This window comes from Macaca mulatta, chromosome 9 (assembly GCF_049350105.2).
Source record: "Macaca mulatta isolate MMU2019108-1 chromosome 9, T2T-MMU8v2.0, whole genome shotgun sequence".
In the NCBI taxonomy this organism is placed as follows: domain Eukaryota; kingdom Metazoa; phylum Chordata; class Mammalia; order Primates; family Cercopithecidae; genus Macaca; species Macaca mulatta.
In genome coordinates, this window is record NC_133414.1 from 113,772,711 (window position 1) to 113,794,485 (window position 21,775).

General features: G+C 42.7%; 1 protein-coding gene and 1 long non-coding RNA gene across 10 annotated transcripts in view; one reads left to right on the top strand and one right to left on the bottom strand.

The window, feature by feature from the left end:
• The window catches only part of FBXW4 (F-box and WD repeat domain containing 4), an 87,649-nt gene extending 85,605 nt beyond the window's left edge, over positions 1–2,044 (bottom strand). For 3 of the 9 annotated variants that reach the window (XM_015147984.3, XM_077945345.1, XM_077945344.1), the window contains exon 1: positions 1,134–1,945. In XM_015147984.3, the coding sequence (XP_015003470.3) occupies positions 1,134–1,930 (797 nt within the window). In that variant the 5' untranslated portion in view covers positions 1,931–1,945. 9 annotated transcript variants of the gene reach the window in all.
• Positions 1,064–12,623, top strand: LOC114670025 (uncharacterized). The gene is made up of 2 exons (XR_003719443.2): positions 1,064–1,267; positions 11,357–12,623. It is a non-coding gene; the product is annotated as an uncharacterized LOC114670025 (long non-coding RNA).
• Positions 12,624–21,775: the final 9,152 nt, after the last annotated feature.

The following is a 21,775-nucleotide window of genomic DNA, read 5'->3' on the forward strand; positions in this document are numbered from 1 at the left end:
GATTTTATCCTAAGGAACTAATTTTTTTTAAATCTATATGGTATGACATGTGACTTATACTTCAGTAAAGCTGTTACTCAAAAATGCATCACTTCATTATTATCTATAATAACAAAAAGCTGAACATAACATGTAAGTTTAATAGTAGAGGGATGTTCTTTAATCTCATTATGGGACAGCCCACAAACATTTACTATGTACCTATTCTGTCAGGATCAGTAAGATAGCAACTATGTGTGCAACTGAAAAGTTTTTTAAATTAAAATAATTGTCTAGAGGTGATGGTATTATGGCTTTTTATGTTTTTAAAAACGTTCTTTAATGTCATAATGTACTAGAAAGAACTACTTTTTAAAAAATGGGTGGAATAGGGGGCAATCTGAAAGCTCTTACTCCCTCAATTCCCTACATGTTTTTTCCTTCCTATTTAACAGCTTAAGTGGTTCAGAAAAGTTTTTCATTCACAGGTCTCAGACCCTACCAAAAACAGGCCAAATTGCAATACCATGTCTTGTGCACATCCTGGACAGACTCCAGCCTCCTGCCTCAAGCAGGCCCCCTTTTTCGTATCGCTCTGCCTGTATGAAGTCATAAACTATGGCTGAACACTGGGACCGAGGGGCCTTGCATTAAGGTCCGAGCCCTGAAGCTTAACAACCTTTAGAAGAGGGTAGGGAGGATGAAAGATGAAAGTCCACAAAAATTTATGATAGACCACTTAAGGAACCTGGGTCCTAGACCTGGACTGGAGGAGTCGTCCAAAGCACGAAGGAACCACATAGACCAAACTGGCTCCTCTGGGGCTAAGGAACCGGGGCAGCTAAATCTCTGCAAAAAGACACAATCGAAAGCTTTAGGGAGTGCCTAAGATGGCTAATTGTGAGGAGCGGCCCACCGGGGAGGGTGCCTACTGAGGGATGCTCTCGGGAGGCTGCCTCAGAGGGAGGCCTTGGGGAGAAGGGGCAAAAGGGCCCCCGAGAGTGCTCGGGAAGGGGCGGAGGCGGAGGCCAGCTGTAGGCCTAGGAACTCGGAGTGCGACACGACCCTGGGCCGACCAGGCCGCGGCGCCCCGCCCTTTCCCGGGACGCGGGGCCGGCCCGGGGCGGGGAGCGGGCGGGCGAGCGGACGCTTACAGGTCGGTGCCGAGCCGCGTGAAGCCGGAGTTGAGCGAGGCCCGGGCTATCCGGCGCCAAAGCAGGTCGCAGCTGGTGAAGCGCCGCAGCCAGCGGCACACCTGGGCCAGGCGGCCGAGGGCCCGCATGTCCAGGTAGGAGCAGATGAGCAGCAGCAGCTCCTCCGGCAGGCGCCAGAGCGCGGGCCCCGCGGCCGGGCGGGCGGCCGACTCCCGAGCCGCCTCCTCCTCCTCCTCCCCGGCCTCCGCCGCCATGGCCACCCCTGTCCCCGGGATGTCGGCCCAAGCCTGACCCCCTTGTCTCTGTGCTCTTCCCGGCCTGGCGCCCTCCCGCCGCCTAGCCCTGACCCTCCATGCCTCCTTCTTCCTATACTCTCTTCCTTGTGCCTCCTTCCCGGCCCCTGCACTCCCCTCATCTCCCTTGATGATGCCTCTCGCCCCTTCCTCCACGCTTCCGCCTCCCTCTGCTTCCTCCCTTGGGCATGCCCTGGCTCCCGCCTCAGCCCCCGGCCCCGCTGCCTCCTTCGCCGTCTGTGGCCCGGGCTTCCCTTCCGCCCCGCTTCCTCTTCCGCCTTGCCCCGCTCTCGCTTTTCCCTTCCCCTTCCCCTTCCTTCGCTTCCCCCTCGCCACCCTCCCTTCCTGCAGCTTCCTCGCCTCTCCGCCCTCGCCCTCGCCGGGCCCGCCGTTCCCGGGGGGCCCCAAGCGGCCCTGGCTGCCCATGAGCGGCGGCGGGGCCGGCCCGACGCGGAGCCCAGTCCGAGCCGCCACCGCCGCCGCCCCGGGAGGAGGCGACACCATGTCGGACCGGGTCACATGGGGCGGCGCGGGCCGAGCCCTGGGCACGCCCCTCACACCTGCGGCCTTGGAGCCACTTCGGGGTGCGGGCTGGGGCCGGGGCGCGGACACCACCCCCGCATCCCCGGAAGTGCTTGGTGGAAGCACAGGAGTTCGAGTTGCAAACACGTGAGGCCGGTTTCAGGGCCCTGCCTAAGGCCACAAGAGGACCCGCTGCCCTCAGGAAGCGGCCAGTTGGAGCACCTGTCCTCAAGAAGCCCATAGTTGGGTGGCCTTCCCCCTCTAGGAGCCCTCCTCTTCCTCCAGTGATGCCTCCTTTTCACGGGCCACATGTGAGGGCCCAACGAATCTGCAGCCCTAGAAGTTGACAGATTCCAAAGCTTAGGTTCTCACACAGGCCTGGAAGCACGGTCCTGGCCTGAGCTTGGGTATTAGACATATTTGGGGATTTGCAGTCTTCTAGCTCCTGAGTCCATAACTTCAAAAACAGTCATGTATCAGGAAATGGCACAGCTAGGGATTCTTATCAGTCACCACCCAAGTGCAAGTTGATTCTCCGAGGACTCAGCATCCATTCTTCATACCACCCATTCGATTCACATGGCATTAATCTGAAGGGAGAGCTACTGAGGTCTAGAACTGTGCTGTCCAACAGTGTCCTCCCTAGTCACATGTGGCGGCTGAGCATTTGAAATTTGGCTAAAACAAATTGAAATGAGCTATGAGTGAGAAATGCACACCAGATTTTGAAGCCATACAAAAAATGCAAAATATCTCATTAATAATTTTATATTGATTACATGTTGAAGTGTTAATATTTTGGATATGCTGTATTGGGCTAAATACAATATATTTTATTTTATTTATTTATTTATTTATTTATTTTCGAGACGGAGTCTCGCTCTGGCGCCCAGGCTGCAGTGCAGTGGCCGGATCTCAGCTCACTGCAAGCTCCGCCTCCCGGGTTTACGCCATTCTCCTGCCTCAGCCTCTCGATTAGCTGGGACTACAGGCTCCCGCCACCTCGCCTGGCTAGTTTTTTGTATTTTTTAGTAGAGACGGGGTTTCACTGTGTTAGCCAGGATGGTCTCGATCTCCTGACCTCGTGATCCGCCCCTCTCGGCCACCCAAAGTGCTGAGATTACAGGCTTGAGCCACCGCGCCCGGCCAATACAATATATTTTAATGTAACTACTAGAAAATTTAAAATTATACATGTGACTTGCATTTGTGGTTCGGGTTATTTTTCTATTAGCATTGGGCTAGGCAGTAAAACTTGGAGGAGGGGAGGAAGATGCCTATTTCTGTCTGTTTATCCTGTACTCCAAAGCCAGATAGGAAGGACTGGGGAGTTTTCTTTTGTACTTATCTACATCTTAACACCCATTTTCAGGGAGCGGGAAAGAATAAAAATCGGCCCCGAAAATTATTCAACACCTAGCATAGCCAAAGGGAGACCTAGGAAGCAACTACATTGTATTATGGTGCTGCAAGAAGCATCGTGTAACAAGGTCAGACCGGAATCTGGCTTTGCCCTAGAATTACTTTTTGATCTTAGCAAAACAACAACAAAAAGCCCCACCTATCTTGGCCTTTTAGTGTTCTCAATCTGTAGTGGAGATAATGCCTCTGCCTTACTTTCGAGGGATAAATGAGATGATCCCTGTAAAATGCTTTGAACTCCTCTAAGAAAATTCTTAATAATAGTTACAGGTCAAATCCTGTTACAAAAAAATGCCATCCCTCCCCCACCCCTCCAAATGCAACAAAGACTTTGTGTAGAAAACGATTTCCAAACTCAAGACAGTGGTTTATTAAAAGCAATATTTTATAGATTTCAATGCAGCCAAAGAATTTAAGCCATCTTTTAGAGATCATTATAAAGAAATGTACTTATTCACAGGTATCACACTGTTAGAAGACTATTGAGGCAGGAATACTTAGGTGGCATCATGAGTTCAACATTTATTGATTTTGCTACATTCATGCACCGTGAGCTACTCAGGAAGGAAGACAGATGATATATGGTTCCTGCATTTTGTGTTTAGATTTGTGTTAGAGATGTTTGTAATTTCTTACGGTTTGAGTACCTTTTAACTCATTTAGGATACATAATAAAGCTGAGTAGTTCATCTATATTCTATCCATTTTTAGTGGAGGCACTAAAACTTCTTTAACCCAACTTAAATTAGAATTAAAATCCATAATCACACAAGTGTAACTTACTTTATTTTCATTAATGGAGAAATTAAAGAATCATTTGAAAACATCAAATCAGCCAGGCACGGTGGCTCACACCTGTAATCCTAGCACTTTGGTAGGCAGGGGCAGGCAGCTTGCCTGAGCTCAGTTCAAAACCAGCCTGGACAACACGGTGAAAACCCATCTCTACTAAAAAATACAAAAAAAAATTAGCTGGGTGTGGCAGCAGGCATCTGTAGTCCCAGCTACTGGGGAGGCTGAGGCAGGAGAATTGCTTGAATCTGGGAGGCGGAGGTTTCAGCGAGCGGAGATCGAGCTACTGCACTCCAGCCTGGGCGACAGAAAAAAAAAAAGAAAAGAAAAAACAAAACATCAAATCATCCTCTTTCACATTCAAACTAGAGATCAGGTAAACTCTTAGCCTAGAATTGTAATGCAATGATTTCCAAAAAAGTCAACATACTGTGCAGGAAAAAAAGCAAAGCCAAAATGGAAAATTGGCATATAATCTGTTATTTGGTGGTGATGTGTGTCCCTAATTTACCAAACGTGATAAAGAAACAACAAAGAAAAAAACCTTTAGCCTTAGCTCAGAGAAGCAGCTAGAATTTTTCATCAACTCTCCCTTTTCCTGCCCCCAACAAAGAAAAATCCAATTTTGGATGTAAACCAAAGTTTTAAAAATTGTATCATAAAATTTACTTTTAAAAATCTTTTTGTGGTAGAGTGTCAAAAAAAAAAAAAAGCAACTGAAAAGATGTGACTGAAAAGATGAGTTTATAATGAAAGTAAATGCATGTCTCCATGGAGGACCTGAATAGCATTTTTCTATCAAAGAAAATAAATATATTAATACTCAGAAAAGAGGAAGTTAGAAAGAGTTTAGTGGCCTTGACCATCTTTTTTTTTTTTTTTTTTTTTTTTTTTCCGAGACGGAGTCTCACTCTGTTGCCCAGGCTGTAGTGCAATGGCGTGATCTCGGCTCACTGAAACCTCCGCCTCCTGGGTTCAAGCAATTCTCCTGCCTCAGCTTCCCGTGTAGCTGGGATTATAGGCACCTGCCACCACGCCCAGATAATTTTTGTATTTTTAGTACAGACGAGGTTTCACCATGCTGGCCAGGCTGGTCTTGAACTCCCGACCTCAGGCCATCCACCCACCTTGGCCTCCCAAAGTGCTGGGATTACAGGCATGACCCACCCCGCCCAGCCCAGAACATCTTTAAGTAAAAGTCATCGACTCCCTTGAAGTTCAGATTCAGGAATCATCATGAAATAAGGTAGGGAGGTGAAATCTACCTTTGTTTTCATAAAGCTTTTTTATTTTAAAAAATTAATTTATACATTAATAAACTGAAAACATTGAACACAATATTGGCTGGAGGCTGAGGCAGGCCGATCACCTGAGGTCAGGCTGGTCTGCCTGGCCAACATGGTGAAACCCCGTCTCTACTAAAAGTACAAAATAAGCCAGGCGTGGTGCCACGCGCCTGTAATCCCAGCTATTCAGGAGGCTGAGGCCAGAGAATCGTTTAAACCCAGGAGGCAGAGGTTGCGGTGAGCTGAGATTGCACCACTGCATATCAGCCTGAGTGACAGAGCGAGACTCCATATCAAAAAAAAGCCCGAAGACACAATATAAATTTTATAATTTGGTGGGTATTTAGAAACACTAACGTTAATTTACCCTTTTTTTTTTTTTTTTTTTTTTTGAGACAGCGTCTCACTTTATGCACCCAGGCTGGAGTGCAGTAGCATGATCTTGGCTCACTGCAGCCTTGACCTCCTGGGCTCAAGCAGTCCTCCCACTTCAGCCCCAGAGCAGCTGGGACTACAGGTGCCTGGTTAATTTTTTTATTTTGTTGACGAGGTCTCACCATGTTACCCAGGCTAATAGTTTACTTTTAAAGAGGATTTTAAAGCAGAGATATAGTTATTTATGTTACTGTGTACATGTAAGTGACATGCATAATGGTGATTGTTGCTGTTATAGGTAGCACATTGTATATGTTTAGGATTGTAAAAAGGCTAGAATTTTGTGTTCTGGCCATTCTTATAAACAGAAGACAGAATCACCTATTCACACATTCATTACATTGGTGCCCACATACCCATTGGTTAAACCCTCAGGGCCCCTCAGGAGCTGGCAGATTTAACAGGAAAATTATTCTGAGATGAATGAGAGAGATTATTTTGTGAATGACAGATTTCAATATCATATGTGGGCCCAGATGCTCACCATTATTCCTCTATAATAGCATTGGCTTAAATTTACTGTAAGTACTTACTATATGCCAGCCACTATTGTAAGAGCTTTCCAGCCAGCCACGGTGGCTCACACCTATAATCCTGGCACTTTGGAAGGCTGAGGTGGGAGGATCGTTGAGCCCAGGAGTTGAAGACCAGCCTCCAGGAGTTCAAGAACAGCCTGGGCAACACAGGAAGATCCTGTCTCTACCAAGTAATTTTTAAAAATTAGCTGGGCATGGTGATGCACATCTGTGGTCCCAGCTACTTCAGAGGCTGAAGTGGGAGGATCAGTTGAGCCTGGGAGGTCAAGGCTGCAATGAGCCATGATCACACCAAGGCACTCCAGCGTGGGCAACAGAGCAAGACCCTGTCTCAAAAAAAAAAAAAAAAAAAAAAAGGTTAATCATGTAGACTTTCAAACTCTTAATGCTTTTCATAATCTTTTTTCAAAACTTCAAAGGGATTGTTAGGAACTAAAGTGTCTTGCAAAAGAACATTTAGCTAAAATTTGGTAATTCCTTCATTTTGTTTCAGCTTCATTTTCTTCAATTTCTTCATTTTGCTTCATCCTCATTTAGTAACTATGTACAGTATGTGTGAGCCTTTTGTGTAAATTTATTTCTCTGTGTATATATGCAAAGGGAAGGTTTGTGGAATAATGTTAATAATGGTTATTTTTAGGTGATAGAATTTTGGGATTTTACTTTGTACTTTTCTGTATTACTTAATTTTTAAATAAGAAGCATGTACACCTTTACAAAATAAAATCTATTAAAAAAAGAGTTGCCATGAGTCTATACACCATGCAAAAAGGAATTTGGTGATTTGAAGCCTAGATCATTGCCAGAGTTTTAACCAGCTACTCAAGTTTCCTCAAACCTTATTTAAATAAGGCTGGGTGTGGAGACTCATCCCTGTAATCCCAGCACTTTGGGAGCTGAGGCAGGAAGATTGCTTGAGCCCAGGAGTTCAAGACCAGCCTGGGCAACATAGTGAGATCCCCATCTCTAAAAACTATAAGAATAAATTAGGTAGGTGTGCTGGTGTATACCTGTAGTCCCAGCTACTCGTGAAGCTGAGGCTGGAGGATTACTTGAGCCCAAAATGTTGAGGCTGTAGTGAGCCATGTTCATGCCACTGCACTCCAAACTGGGCAACAGAAAGAGACCTTGTCTCAAAAAATACTAAAACTTTAAAAATTAAAATAAAATGTGTTTCATGTAATCGTAAAATAAACAAGTTAAAAGTCTTAGAAAGGAAAAGAAACAAGAAGTCTCACAGTGAATGCTGTATTTGTAAATATTCAAGCTTCTCAAAAATAGAGAAAGAGACTCTAAAATGTTATTTTCAGAAATTATCTATTGGGTTGGTAGTTTATATCTTGAAATACCACCAAGATCTGCTCTGGTTTTATATGAATCCATCTTCTTTGCCATATTCAAAGATAAAATATTTTTACCGTCCGTGAAATAATTTCAAGCAAGTGCTATTCAAAAATAGTTATTTTGGCCAGGCGCAGTGGCTCATGCCTGTAATCCCAGAACTTTGGGAGGCTGAGGCGGGCAGATCACGAGGTCAAGAGATCAATACCATCCTGGCCAACATGGTGAAACTCCGTCTCTACTGAAAATACAAAAATTAGCTGGGCATGGTGGTGCACGCCTGTAGTCCCAGCTACTCAGGAGGCTGAGGCAGGCGAATCGCTTGAACCCGGGAGGTGGAGGTTGTAGCAAGCCAAGATTGCGCCACTGCACTCCAGCCTGGCGACAGAGCGAGACTCTGTCTCAAACAGATAAATAAATAGAAATAAAAATAGTTATTTTATGCAGAAGAAAAAAGACTGGAAGGAAATTGATAAAAAGCTAGAAATGGTTGCTCGTGAGAGGTGTAATTATGGGTAGTTCTATCTGCTGCTGCTTTATACTTTTCTTGCATTTTTAAAGTCTTCTGCAGTGAGTATGTATTACATAGATAATCATTTTTTAAAAGATAAAAAAAACCTCAGAGGTATTTACACCTACATATAAGAAAGAACTTAATTAAGCTAGTTCATTTTAATATTTTTAAGGGAGGGCTGCACATAGTGACTTTCTTTCAAAGAGTACAATATGGAAAGGGGATGGATTGGGAGGGCAACTCAACAGTGGAGAAGCCTGACAAGAACTACCTCAGCCGGGTGATCAAGGTCAGCATCACTAGTCATAAGTCATATTGATAGTAGGTCTTGGTACAATATGATGAAAATGGCAAGTTCATTAAAACTAGGAAAGCTGGCCGGGCACGGTGGCTCAAGCTTGTAATCCCAGCACTTTGGGAGGCCGAGACGGGTGGATCACGAGGTCAGGAGATCGACACCATCCTGGCTAACACGGTGAAACCCCGTCTGTACTAAAAAAATACAAAAAAAATTAGCCGGGCGAGGTGGTGGGCGCCTGTAGTCCCAGCTACTCGGGAGGCTGAGGCAGGAGAATGGCGGGAACCCGGGAGGCGGAGCTTGCAGTGAGCCGAGATCGCGTCACTGCACTCCAGCCTGGGCGACAGAGCGAGACTCCGTCTCAAAAAAAAAAAAACTAGGAAAGCTGAGAAACTGTCACAGCCAAGAGGAGCCACAGGAGACATGATGACTAAAGGTAACGTATCCTGGATGGGATCCTGGAACAGAAAAGAAAAAGGACATTAGATAAAAACTAAGGAAATTGGATTGGTTTGTTAATAACAATCATAATATTGTAAAATGTGATAATAGCAGTGTATGGAAACTCTCTACTATCTTCACAGTTTTTCTGTAAATCTAAAACTGTTCTAAAAAATAAAGTTTTTAAAAGTTTCATCTTAGGATGGGTGCGGTGGCTCATGCCTGTAATCCCAGCACATTGGGGGACTGAGGTGGGCAGATCACTTGAGCGCAGGAGTTGAAGACCACCATGGCCAACATGGTGAAACTCCATCTCTACAAAAAAGACAAAAATTAGCCAGGTGTGGTAGTGGGCACCTGTAATCCCAGCTACTCAGGAGGCTGAGGCTGGAGGATTGCTGGAGCCCAGGAGTTGGAGGTTACATGAACTATGATCCCGCCACAATGCTCCAGCCTGGACAACAGCTGTAAGATATTTTCCAAAGGGTCACACAACATCATTCCAAGACACTGTCCTAATTTTACAACTGAGAAAAATAGACATTTCCAATCACTAATTTTTATATAAATTATATATGTATATGTGTATGCATTTAAATATATGAAATGTAAACGCATAGCTATGTCTACAAAAGTTAAGGATCACGTGTCTATAATGAACAGTAGAGCAAGTAAGGAGGTGGGCAGGTGGGCAGGATAGAATATAAAATGTAATTTTTTTGAGGGGAAAAAAGATCTCCAGGGGTTTTGCCAGTTAGTAATGCTGTTATTAGTATGCAATGGGCTTCTTTGTGTCAACAGTGTACATTCCAAGAGATTTTGAATAAAATAGAGAGCATACCATCAGCATTCAGATCTAAGATTAAATTCCTGTATTGCCATTGCCATGTGACATCAGATTTTATGATTTTTCTAAGCCAGGCGCAGTGACTCACACCTGTAATCCAAGCACTTTGGGAGGCCAAGACAGGCAGATCACTTGAGGTCAGGAGTTTGAGACCAGCCTGGCCAACATGGTGAAACCCCATGTCTACTAAAAATATAAAAATTATCCAGGCATGGTGATAGGCGCCTGTAATTCCAGCTACTCGGGAGGCTGAGGCAGGAGAATCCCTTGACCCTTGGGAGGTGGAGGTTGCAGTGAGTCGAGATCGTACCACTGCACTCCAGCCTGGGAGACAGAGACTCTCTCAAAAAACAAAAAAAAAAAAAAAAAAGATTTTGTTGTTTTTTTCTGCTCTCTGCCAGTCAGAAGACTGTCATTTGGTAACAGATGATGGAAGATAAAAAAAACGTGCCGGGCGCGGTGGCTCAAGCCTGTAATCCCAGCACTTTGGGAGGCCGAGACGGGCGGATCACGAGGTCAGGAGATCAAGACCATCCTGGCTAACACGGTGAAACCCGTCTCTACTAAAAAATACAAAAAACTAGCTGAGCGAGGTGGCGGGCGCCTGTAGTCCCATCTACACGGGAGGCTGAGGCCGGAGAATGGCGTGAACCCGGGAGGCGGAGCTTGCAGTGAGCCGAGATCCGGCCACTGCACTCCAGCCCGGGCGACAGAGCAAGACTCCGTCTCAAAAAAATAAAAAAATAAAAAAACTTGAAGATGAAGGGAACCACAAAACCTTGTGAATTTTTCATGATCACTGGGGATTTCTTACCTTGCCTTCAGATTCTAGTTATTTTTAAAAGTGTAAATAATCAGTCACCACTAAGATAGAGTATGTACAAATATGACCTTATGAGTTCTTTTCCAAGAAAAGAATGAGAATTAAGTTCTAGAAAAAATTTGCTCCTAAGCATCTTTAGTTTTTCTGGAAGAAAGTGCCAGGTTAAATATAAAATTCTTATTTCTGGTTCTATTGTTATTACTACTATTTAACAATGCCAAACTTTAAGTAAATTTTTTTCATTTGAGACATTTATTACACTGAATGAAACCATAGGATATCATTTATTTATAGTCCTAGGTTTCAAGTCCTGTTAAAAATGTGGAAAAAAATGTGAAAAACCCATAGGACAACTTTTCTGGAGTATCGTTCAATTACATTATCTTCAACAGATGGTGGATTGGGTTGTTAAATATAAACACAAGTTTTAATGTGAATGGAACAAGAATAGATCTTAATTTTTTTGTTTTTCACTTTAGTAAAAAATGTATACACACATACTCAAAAACATATATACGCACACACATATATACATAATACACACACACACACCCACCAAGTTAAGAGCAATTATAGTCTTTGGACCAAAATTTTAACTGTTATCCTTTGAGAAACTATGTCACTGCTTCTAAAAATATATACTATAAAATGTGCCTTTTCTCCTTTCTTATAGCAGCTGTTGGAAATATAAATAGATGAATGAGGAAAATCCCCTATGTTTAAAATCCACCATGGAGAGAAAAGCAGGAAGAAGTTCAAGCTAGCCCCTGGGGATTTTCCCAGGTTCAGCAGATTGACCTGGAAACAAGGAGTGCAGCTTGAGCTCTTCTTCCTTTAGCAGCACAAGCACTGGTCAGAGAAATTTCCAAACACATGGAGCTTAGTGAGACCACCTGCTCCTAACACAGGACAATGGCCACTGGACCACCAACTCTGTTGCTTCAAGTCAACACCAGCTCTCCTTCACAACAGATGACAGGCTTTCCGCTAGAAGAGTTTCCCAGTAAAAGAGTGAGCAAAGAAACACTAAACTTCACATCTGCAATAGAAGCTGATAAATGAGAAGTGAAATGGACAAATTAAAAAGCTGAAACTGAAGTCAGTCTTATAGTAGAATCAAACAATAATTACATCGATATCAGCCCTGGCAAGACAGAGTTAAGAGCTCAAATTATCTCTTAGCAAGGATATGGGTCTGTAAGTGCTATGTAGCCACTAATGAGTAGAGAGGAATTTTTGCCCAGGTGCTCATGCATTCCTTACACTGCTCAGTAGATACGTGGCACAACCCAGCAACTTTATAATCTCTCAAGATCTCCATCTCTGGCCAGGCTCGGTAGCTCACACCTGTAATCCCAGCACTTTGGGAGGCCAAGGTGGGTGGATGACCTGAGGTCAGGAGTTCAAGACCAGCCTGACCAACAAAGTGAAACCTCATCTCTACTGAAAATACAAAAATCAGCTGGGCATGGTGACGGGCACCTGTAGTCCCAGCTACTTAGGAGGCTAAGACAGGAGAATTGCTTGAACCCGGGAGGCAGAGGTTACAGTGAGCCAAGATTGCGCCACTGCACTCCAGCCTAGGCAATGGAGCGAGACTCCATCTCAAAAAAAAAAAAAAAAAAAGATCTCCATCTCTTGGACCATACAACAGTAGGAGAGGAGCCACAATGGTCAGACCCAATAGCTTGCCTAACTCCTGTAAAAGAGTTGAGGTCAACCAGATGTTGCAATTTTTCTGATTTGAGTCTTTAGTCATGTATGAGATAGCATGTTGGAGCATGTTGGAGTTTAATTAAAGGTGTGTAAAGTAATATTGAATTATATTTTGCAGGGGTAAGAGAATTAAAGTTAATATCAGCTATTAGAAGGAAATTATTGATGCTGTGTGTGTCTTATGTTAGCCCATATAAGAAATAAATGAACAGAATTTTAAGTGTTTAAGCAGTTATGTCATGACTCAATCTAAGTGGGATCCATGAGGAGACTGAGAGGAAGTAATTGAAAGTCTTGGGCTACACATGGTGGCTCATGCCTATAATCTCAGCCCTTTGGGAGGCCAAGGCGGGTGGATGGCTTAAGCCTAGGAGTTCGAGACTAGCCTAGGCAACATGGCGAAACCCCGTCTCTACTAAAAATTCAAAAATTAGGCCGGGTGTGGTAGCTCACACCTGTAATCCCAGCATTTTGGGAGGCCGAGGCAGGTGGGTCACGAGGTCAAGAGATCGAGACCATCCTGACCAACATGGTGAAACCACTCTCTACTAAAAATACAAAAATTAGCTGGGCATGGTGGCCTGCGCCTGTAGTCCCAGCTACTTGGGAGGCTGAGGTGGGAGGATCGTCTGAGCCTGGGAGGCAGAAGTTACAGTGAGCAGAGATGGCGTCATTGCCCTCCAGCATGGGTGACAGAGTGAGATCCTGTCTCAAAAAAAAAAAAAAAAAGTCTTGGTATCATACAGCTTTCACAATGCTGGTTTTTAAAAACTATAAACCTGGCCGGACTCGGTGGTTCACGCCTGTAATCCCAGCACTTTGGGAGGCTGAGGCGGGCGGATCACGGGATCAGGAAATCGAGACCATCCTGGCTAACATGGTGAAACCCTGTCTGTACTAAAAATACAAAAAATTAGCCTGGCATGGTAGCGGGCGCCTGTAGTCCCAGCTACTCGGGAGGCTGAGGCAGGAGAATGGCGTGAACCCGGGAGGCGGAGCTTGCAGTGAGCCGAGATCGTGCCACTGCACTCCAGCCTGGGCGACAGAGCGAGACTCCGTCTCAAAAACAAAACAAAACAACAAAAACTATAAACCCACATCACTTTTGGTAATTTTTTGAAGTTTTAAAACATTTAGAAAATAAAATTTAAATTATTTTTCAGTAGTCCTCCATGTTATATATGAAATCACTTATTCACAGTATCCAAGATAGAGTCATAAAAACAACCTGAGAAGAAACAAGACACTGACAGAGAATAGAAGTGTTGGGAACAAATATCTCCCAAACTGTTTAAATAAATCATGGAATATCCGTCGAATAGAATAATCAGCTATGAAAATAATGAGAAAGATTGTACGGCCGGGCGCGGTGGCTCAAGCCTGTAATCCCAGCACTTTGGGAGGCCGAGACGGGTGGATCACGAGGTCAGGAGATCGACACCATCCTGGCTAACACGGTGAAACCCCGTCTCTACTAAGAAATACAAAAAACTAGCCGGGCGAGGTGGCGGGCGCCTGTAGTCCCAGCTACTCGGTAGGCTGAGGCCGGAGAATGGCGTGAACCCGGGAGGCGGAGCTTGCAGTGAGCTGAGATCCGGCCACTGCACTCCAGCCTGGGCGACAGAGCGAGACTCCGTCTCAAAAAAAAAAAAAAAGAAAGATTGTACGTATCACTAGAGAAGGATCTCTAATATACATTAAGTGAAAAAAAGAAAAAGCAAAATTCAGAACAGTGTGTATAATATATTGCCATTTGTGGAGGGGAAAACTGTATTTGTGTGCTTTGACTCATGTATACCAAATATCTCTATAAAGGTACCCAAAAACCTAGTACCAGTGTTTGCCTGTAAGGAGGGGAATTTGGGTGGATGGGAGACAGAATTTCTTGTCAATTGTATACTATTTTATACCTTTTAAATGTTTATTAACTCTTTGCATGTATTACCTATCGAAAAGCGTTTCATCTCTAAGGGGACTCTCTAAAAAGTGAAAGGGCATTTTTAGAGCATGTTTTGGGTAAATAGAAGAGTCCATAATGAAAGAAATTGCCCTTATTTTGCAATAGAGAGCTATAGTGCAGAAGGGAGAGTGGGGATTTGCAATGTGTTAACTGGGATATCTGAAGGTAGATAAAAATTCTTACCCAGATTGTGAAAATAGGATAATTATTGACAAAAGGCAACAGAATAAAATTCATTCATTGCATTTAAGTAAGCAATGATATGTTAGGAAATGGACTAAACGGGAAGAAAATACTATAACTCAACCAAAAATTATAAAAAGAACAAAAAATTATGAAATAAAGATTCAGAATGTTCTAACATCACAGTAAAATGTATAAATAAATTTTCAAATGAACCCTATCTTATATATATATCAGTAAAAAAATTTTCAATTTCATAGAACCCTGACACACACAAACGCATAAACACCCAAAACACATACACACACATACAGACACTATAAAAAATCAATGAGACCATTGAGATAATTCTGGACTTTTATGGCTATTTCTTTAATAAAGGACATTCTTTGCATTTTTACTGCCCTAAATTTACCTCTTCAAGTCACAGCAATGCTGATTGAGCTTTTTTCTTTTTCAGTTTTGTTTCTAACCAAATCTTTTGTACATTTCTGGAATTTAAGCCACCTCAGTTACCGCTTATCTATAACACCATTGCTTTGAGGGATTAAAGCAGGTTTTTTGTAATACACTTAGATCGAGTTATCTAAGTTGAGAAGAATATCCTGTTTGAGTTGGGAAATCTTTTTTTATTTTTTATTTATTTATTTTTTGATCTTGAGTTGTTTTGATTTCCCCTGAGAGCAGTAATCTTCAGCAAGTGATATTTCTAAAAACCCCCAAACACACCACAAAACATTCCAAGTGATTTTAACTCCTGAATGAGGTTGGGCTACCTGAGTGATTCTCTCTCTTCTCTTCTTTGGCAGAAAGGATTAGAAACCTCCACAGAACTTGCTCTCTATTAAAGTGGAGTGCTGTGCATTCATTGGCAAGAGGTGAATTGTTTTCAGATTACATGTGAAAGAGTGTGTGTGTGTTTCTTTCCCACATCAAAGACTTGGATGGAAGCAGTTCTGAGTATTGCCAGGGATGCAAGAATTGGTGCTAAAGTGATTAACAAAATTGCTTTTCTGCAAAAGAAGCACAAAACATTACCTAGGGATTAGAGGAGGAGAGGGCAAGATTAAAGGTGATGTTGAATTTGGGTAGAATATCTTATCCATCTTTTTCAAATCATGCTTCGAGGATTCTGTGCCCCTCCTTAAGGAAACCTGAACAAATCAAAGTGTTGCTTTCTTAAGTTTTGTACACAGAGGCACTGACAAGGTAAAATTAAAACTACTAACATAAGCAGCACTAGCACTTATGAAGTGACCTTTATATCTTTATCTCACACTACAAATACATTTCGAATGTATTTTATTCAGTATACACCAAAGACTCCATGGATCAAAGTCTCTTTGATTTGTAATTGGTTTGTGTGTCCACCTGTTGGACATAAATGATAGTGTTTTACAGGATTTCTGGGGTTGTTGTTCAGTTTTAATAAATCTTGATTTGTCTAGCATCCCTTTTTAAATGTATCTTCCACAGTCAAAACATTTGTCTAACCTAAATATTTAAAAGCCATAGAATCTATAATTAAATAATGAAAGAAAGATACAACAAACCTCGTAATTCCTAGTGTATGGAATTATTGTAAGGGGTAGCTCTGAAATGCCCCCACAACATTCTCACTCAGCATTTTTTCAGTCTCTTTCAAAAACCAAATTCAGTTCCTTGCTTCTTCCAAGAAGTCCTCCTGACTTTAGTCTCCAATCAGAGACAGGCGGAAACATATAGGTACAGATAGCTGTTCTTGTGTGAATAAACCTCTTCCTCCTTGGTTTCTTGCTTTAAAACATTAAGTCCAAAAGAGGAACAAAACATATATGTGGATAGGTGGCAAAAACATCAAGTTGAGCAACATAAGCAAAATAGATTCAGAGCAATACATACAAAAATATTTAACACAAAACAATATTGTGATTCTTTAAGGATTATATGTATGTAGAAGTACAAAAAATAGAACAGAATTATGTACCTCAAACTCATGGTAGTGGCTGCCTCTGGAAAGGTAGCAGGCAAATGAGATTTAGGGTAGTAGTAAAAGGGAATTTTAGCTACCTCTGTAATGTTTATTTCTTTTAAAAAGAAAAAAAGCCATTAAGCTAAGATGATTCACTTAGGCATAGTTAGGGAATGTGAAGTGTCATTGAAATTCTTGTCTAAAAAACACAGCAGAAGTTTGAGATCTCGTCTTTGTCCTCATAAACTGTTCTTTCATGTAATGTGTAGATTTTTTTGTGTGTCAGACACTAGTTATGTCTCGCTTTCTTGAAACAACAGTAAAACCTGTTTCAAATCAATTGAATAATTCAGAATATTTGTTGCCTCCTCTTTGCCCACAATAACGTTCTTTCTAAATTAATATACTGTGATGATGGGACTTTATCTTTGTGTGTGTTCTATGAAGAAAGGGACATGCTGTGAGTCCTTGGTAAAATGAATAAATAGATGAATAAATAAATAAGCCCTGTTTGCTGGCCACCCTGCATGCAGCAGTTTGTGGGCGATTTCATTTCGAGAGGTTGCCTATTTGACTTCTTCGCTTTCAGGAACTTGTCGAGAACAATCATTTTTTATCTGTCTTCCCCTTGGGGTCCCGTAAGGTCACTAGACATAAGATAGCTGTGAAATTTGACATTGTTCCCATTTAAATGCTTTACTCCAGCAAGTGCAAGACTGCGGGTGCTTCGGTGCGGGGCTTGCCACGGCCAGGCCGTTCTGAGACTCGCCAGCTCTCCAGGCTTCAAAGCCTGCCATCCTTGATCTCGCTAAAGAATGTTTTTGAATTCTATGTCCATCTAGTGGTTGCCTGCAAAGATCTACTTGGCTTTTTCTTTCTTCCTTTTCTTTCACACTTGATCAGTGAGATTCTGTTTGTGATGGGGGTTTGCCCCCCTCGGTCTTTAATTCTTTCACAGGTGGTTTCAAAGTGTCTATCCTCCGCCACTGCTTTCTATAAACAAGCAGGAATTCGGGAACTGCAGTTACTGATGGCTTTCCTCACAGGGCCATTCTCCTCTCACTTTGAAAATAGACTGTTTTGTGGACAGTAAAGTACAGTTCTTTTTCACAGATAAGATTAGAGGCTTGAGAGGAGGCTGAAGGGAGGGGAGTGTTTTCTTTCCCTTTTTTCTTTCTTTCTCTCTCTCTCTCTCTCTCTTTTTTTTTTTTTTAACCAGAGAGCCTTTGTGTTCTAACTCATTTTACCAAATACAAGAACTTTACTTATTTTACACTCAGTTGCTCCTTTGGTTAAGGATGACATGGCACCAAGTAGAAGTAGCTGGGAATTTGCTGATTTCCTCATTAATTCCGGCTCCAGCATCCTAAGTGTAAGGGTAAGAGTTGAAGATCAAGTGGTGACAGGAACGAATGTGATTGCATACCCAAGAGATCAAATTATTTCAACTCTAGCTAAGGATTCTGATCTGCCATGGGGGTTGAGATATCTATTTTATCACCTCCTCTCCCTCCGTGGGTTGAAAAATCTCTCTCCAGGCCGGGTGCAGTGGCTCACGCCTGTAATCCCAGCACTTTGGGAGGCTGAGGTGGGCGAATGACCTGAGGTCAGGAGTTCGAGACCAGCCTGACCAACATGGAGAAACCCTGTCTGTACTAAAAATACAAAATTAGCCAGATGTGGTGGCACGTGGCTGTAATCCCAGCTACTTGGGAGGCTGAGGCAGGAGAATCGCTTGAACCCGGGAGGTGGAGGTTGCAGTGAGCCAAGATCACAACATTGCACTCCAGCCTGGGCAACAAGAGCAAAAACTCTGTCTCGAAAAAAAAAAAATGGTAACTACCATATATCTAGCAACCCCACTACTGGATATACATCCAAAGGATATAAAATCAGCATGTTGAAGAAATATCTGCACCCCCTTCCCGCCCCTGCCCTGTTCACTGAAGCACTATTCACAATAGCCAAGATACGGAATCAACCGAAGTGTCCATCAGAGGATAAATGGATAAAGAAAATGTGGCATATATACACAATGGAATACTATTCAGCCTTAAAAAAGAAGGAAATCCCGTCATTTGCAACAACATGGATGAACCTGGAGGGCACTATGTTAAGTGAAATAAGCCAAGCACAGAAAGACAAATAACACATGGTCTTACCTATATGTGGAGTCTCCTTGAACTCTGAAACAGAGAGTAAAATGGTAGCTTCCAGAGGCAGGGGTTGGGGTGATTGGGAAGATGTTGGTCAAAGGACACAAAATTTCAGTTTGTCAGGAGAAATAAGTTCAAGAAGTCTATCATACATCATGGTGATTATAGTTAATAACAATATATTGTATACTTGAAAATTACCGGCAGGTGCCTGTAGTCCCGGCTCCTCAGGAGGTTGTGCCACCTACCAAAAAATGATAAGTATGTAAGGTGATAACACCTGTTAAGTAGCTGGATTTAGCCCTTCTGCAATGAATACAGCAATTAAGACATCATGTTGTATACCATAAATATTATAATTTTTACTAGCCAAATAAATAAATAAAAGTATATATACAAAAGACTATATGGGAGGATGGGTAGTAGTTTTTTTTTTTTCCTTTTTCTTATCTTCTGTGTGTTGGTTTTTTAAATCATTTAAAAATTGTGTTTTGGCAGGGCACGGTGGCTCACGCCTGCAATCCCAGCACTTTGGGATTGCCAAGGTAGGCAGGCTGCTTGAGCTCAGGAGTTTGAGACCAGTCTGGGCAATATGATGAAATCTTGTCTCTACAAAAAATAAAAGATTAGTCAGGTGTGGTGGTGTGTGCCTGTAATCCCAGCTACTCAAGAGACTGAGTTTGGAGTTTCACCTGGGCCCAGGGAGGTCGAGGCTGCAAGTGAGCCGTGATTGTGCCACTGCGCTCCAGCCTTATAGAGCGAGACCCTAAAAAAAAAAAACTGTTTTAATCACATTACATGAGAATTACATAAATACATTTGCCTTGTAAAAAAAAATAAAACATTACTGATAAAATTAAAGTCCTCTTAAATACCTCCCTCAATCTTGTATATCCCTACACATATATTTATATATGTACCTGAACCCACGAAAATTATATGATTCGTTTGTACTTATCATTTTAGTAATATTATTTTCAACTTTTTGTTTCTCTCAACGCTATTTATTTTTCCTTTCTTTCTTTCTTTCTTTTTTTAGACAGGGTCTCACTGTATCACCCAGCCTGGACTGCAGTGGTGTGATCTTGGCTCAGTGTAACCTCCATTTCAGGGCTCAAGTGATCCTTCTGACTCAGCCTCCCTAGTAGCTGAGACTACAGGTGCATGCCACCATGCCAGGCTAATTTTTGTATATTTTTATAGAGACAGGGTTTCACCATGTTGGCCAGGCTGATCTCAAACTCCTGGGCTCAAGCAATCTGCCACCCAGGCCTCCCAAAGTGCTGAAGTTACAGGCATGAGCCACTGCACCTGGCCTCAACGCTATTTCTTTTTTTTTTTTTTTGAGACAGAGTCTCGCTCTGTCGCCCAGGCTGGAGTGCAGTGGCCAGATCTCAGCTCACTGCAAGCTCCGCCTCCCGGGTTCACGCCATTCTCCTGCCTCAGCCTCCCAAGTAGCTGGGACTACAGGCGCCCGCCACCTCGCCCGGCTAGTTTTTTGTATTTTTAGTAGAGATGGGGTTTCACCATGTTAGCCAGGATGGTCTCGATCTCCTGACCTTGTGATCCGCCCGTCTCGGCCTCCCAAAGTGCTGGGATTACAGGCTTGAGCCACCGCGCCCGGCCAACGCTATTTCTTAGACATGTTTTCATGTCATTATTTTCCACTTTTGTGTTCTCTCTTTTTTTTTTTTTTTTTTTTTTTTTGAGACAGAGTCTCACTCTTTCACCCAGCTTGGAGTGCAATGGCGTGATCTCACTACAACCTCCACCTCCCGGATTCAAATGATTCTCCTGCCTCAGCCTCCTGAGTAGTTGGGATTACAGGCGCCTGCCACCATGCCCAGCTGATTTTTGTATTTTTAGTAGAGACGGGGTTTCACCATGTTGGCCAGGCTGGTCTCGAACTCCTGACCTCAGGTGATCTGCCTGCCTCGGCCTCCCAAAGTGCTGGGATTACAGGCGTGAGCCACCGCGCCCAGCTTTTGTGTTCTCTTTTTAATTATTATCTTCTTTTAAATTATTACATTTATTCCATAGATAAATTGTTGTTTATTTAGCCAGTTTCCTGTTGATGGGCATTTAGGCTGTTGGCAGTTTTATGCTATTATAAATAATGCTGCATGGACACCATTTGTATTTTTTACATTGATCTAAATAAAGTGTGTTACATTTATAGGGAGAAAAAATATTTGTAAATATTTGTAAATATTTATTTTAATTTGAACTGGAACAAAGGCCATGACTTTAGGTATTAATTCAGTGTGTGTCCCCATCTTCCAAGTGGCCAAGGTTGTCCAAGACACACATAATGCCTTTATACTGTTGATGTGTTAGAACTAAGTGATAACGCCAGGCGCAGTGACTCACGCCTGTAATCCCAGCACTTTGGGAGGCTGAGGCAGGTGGATCACCTGAGGTCAGGAGTTTGAGAACAGCCTGGCCAACATGACAAAACCCCGTTTCTACTAAAAGTACAAAAATTAGCCGGGTATGGTGGCATGTGCCTGTAATCCCAGTTACTCAGGAAGCTGAGGCAGAATTGCTGGAACCCAGGAGGCAGAGGTTGCAGTGAGCCAAGATCGTGCCATTGCACTCCAGCCTGGGCAACAAGAGTGAGACTCCATCTCAAAAAAAAAAAAAAGAACTAAGCGATAACACTTGCCCTCCATCTATTATTTTTTCCCTCACAGAATTCAGAGCAGTATAAATCCGTCAACTCCCCAACTTTCAGGATCTGTAGGAGAACTGAAAAGACCAACCACTGCTACAGGTAAGGGATTGAATCTCACTCCTTCTAAAACCTCAAATCATAGGAACTGAGACCTGGAGAGAGATTTTTCTTCCTTTTTTTTTTTTGTTTTTTTTTTTGTTTTTGTTTTTTTGTTTTTTTGTTTGTTTGTTTGTTTTTTGCACTCAGCTGGTAGTTCCAATTTTAATTCTGGGGAGGAACCTCCATACTGTTTTCCATAATGGTTGTACTAATTTACAGTCCCACCAACAGTGTACAAGGATTCCCTTTTCTACATCCTCACCAACAATTATCTTTCATTTTTTTATAATGGCCATTCTGACTGGTGTGAGGTGGTATCTCATTGTGTTTTCAATTTGCATTTCCCTGATGAT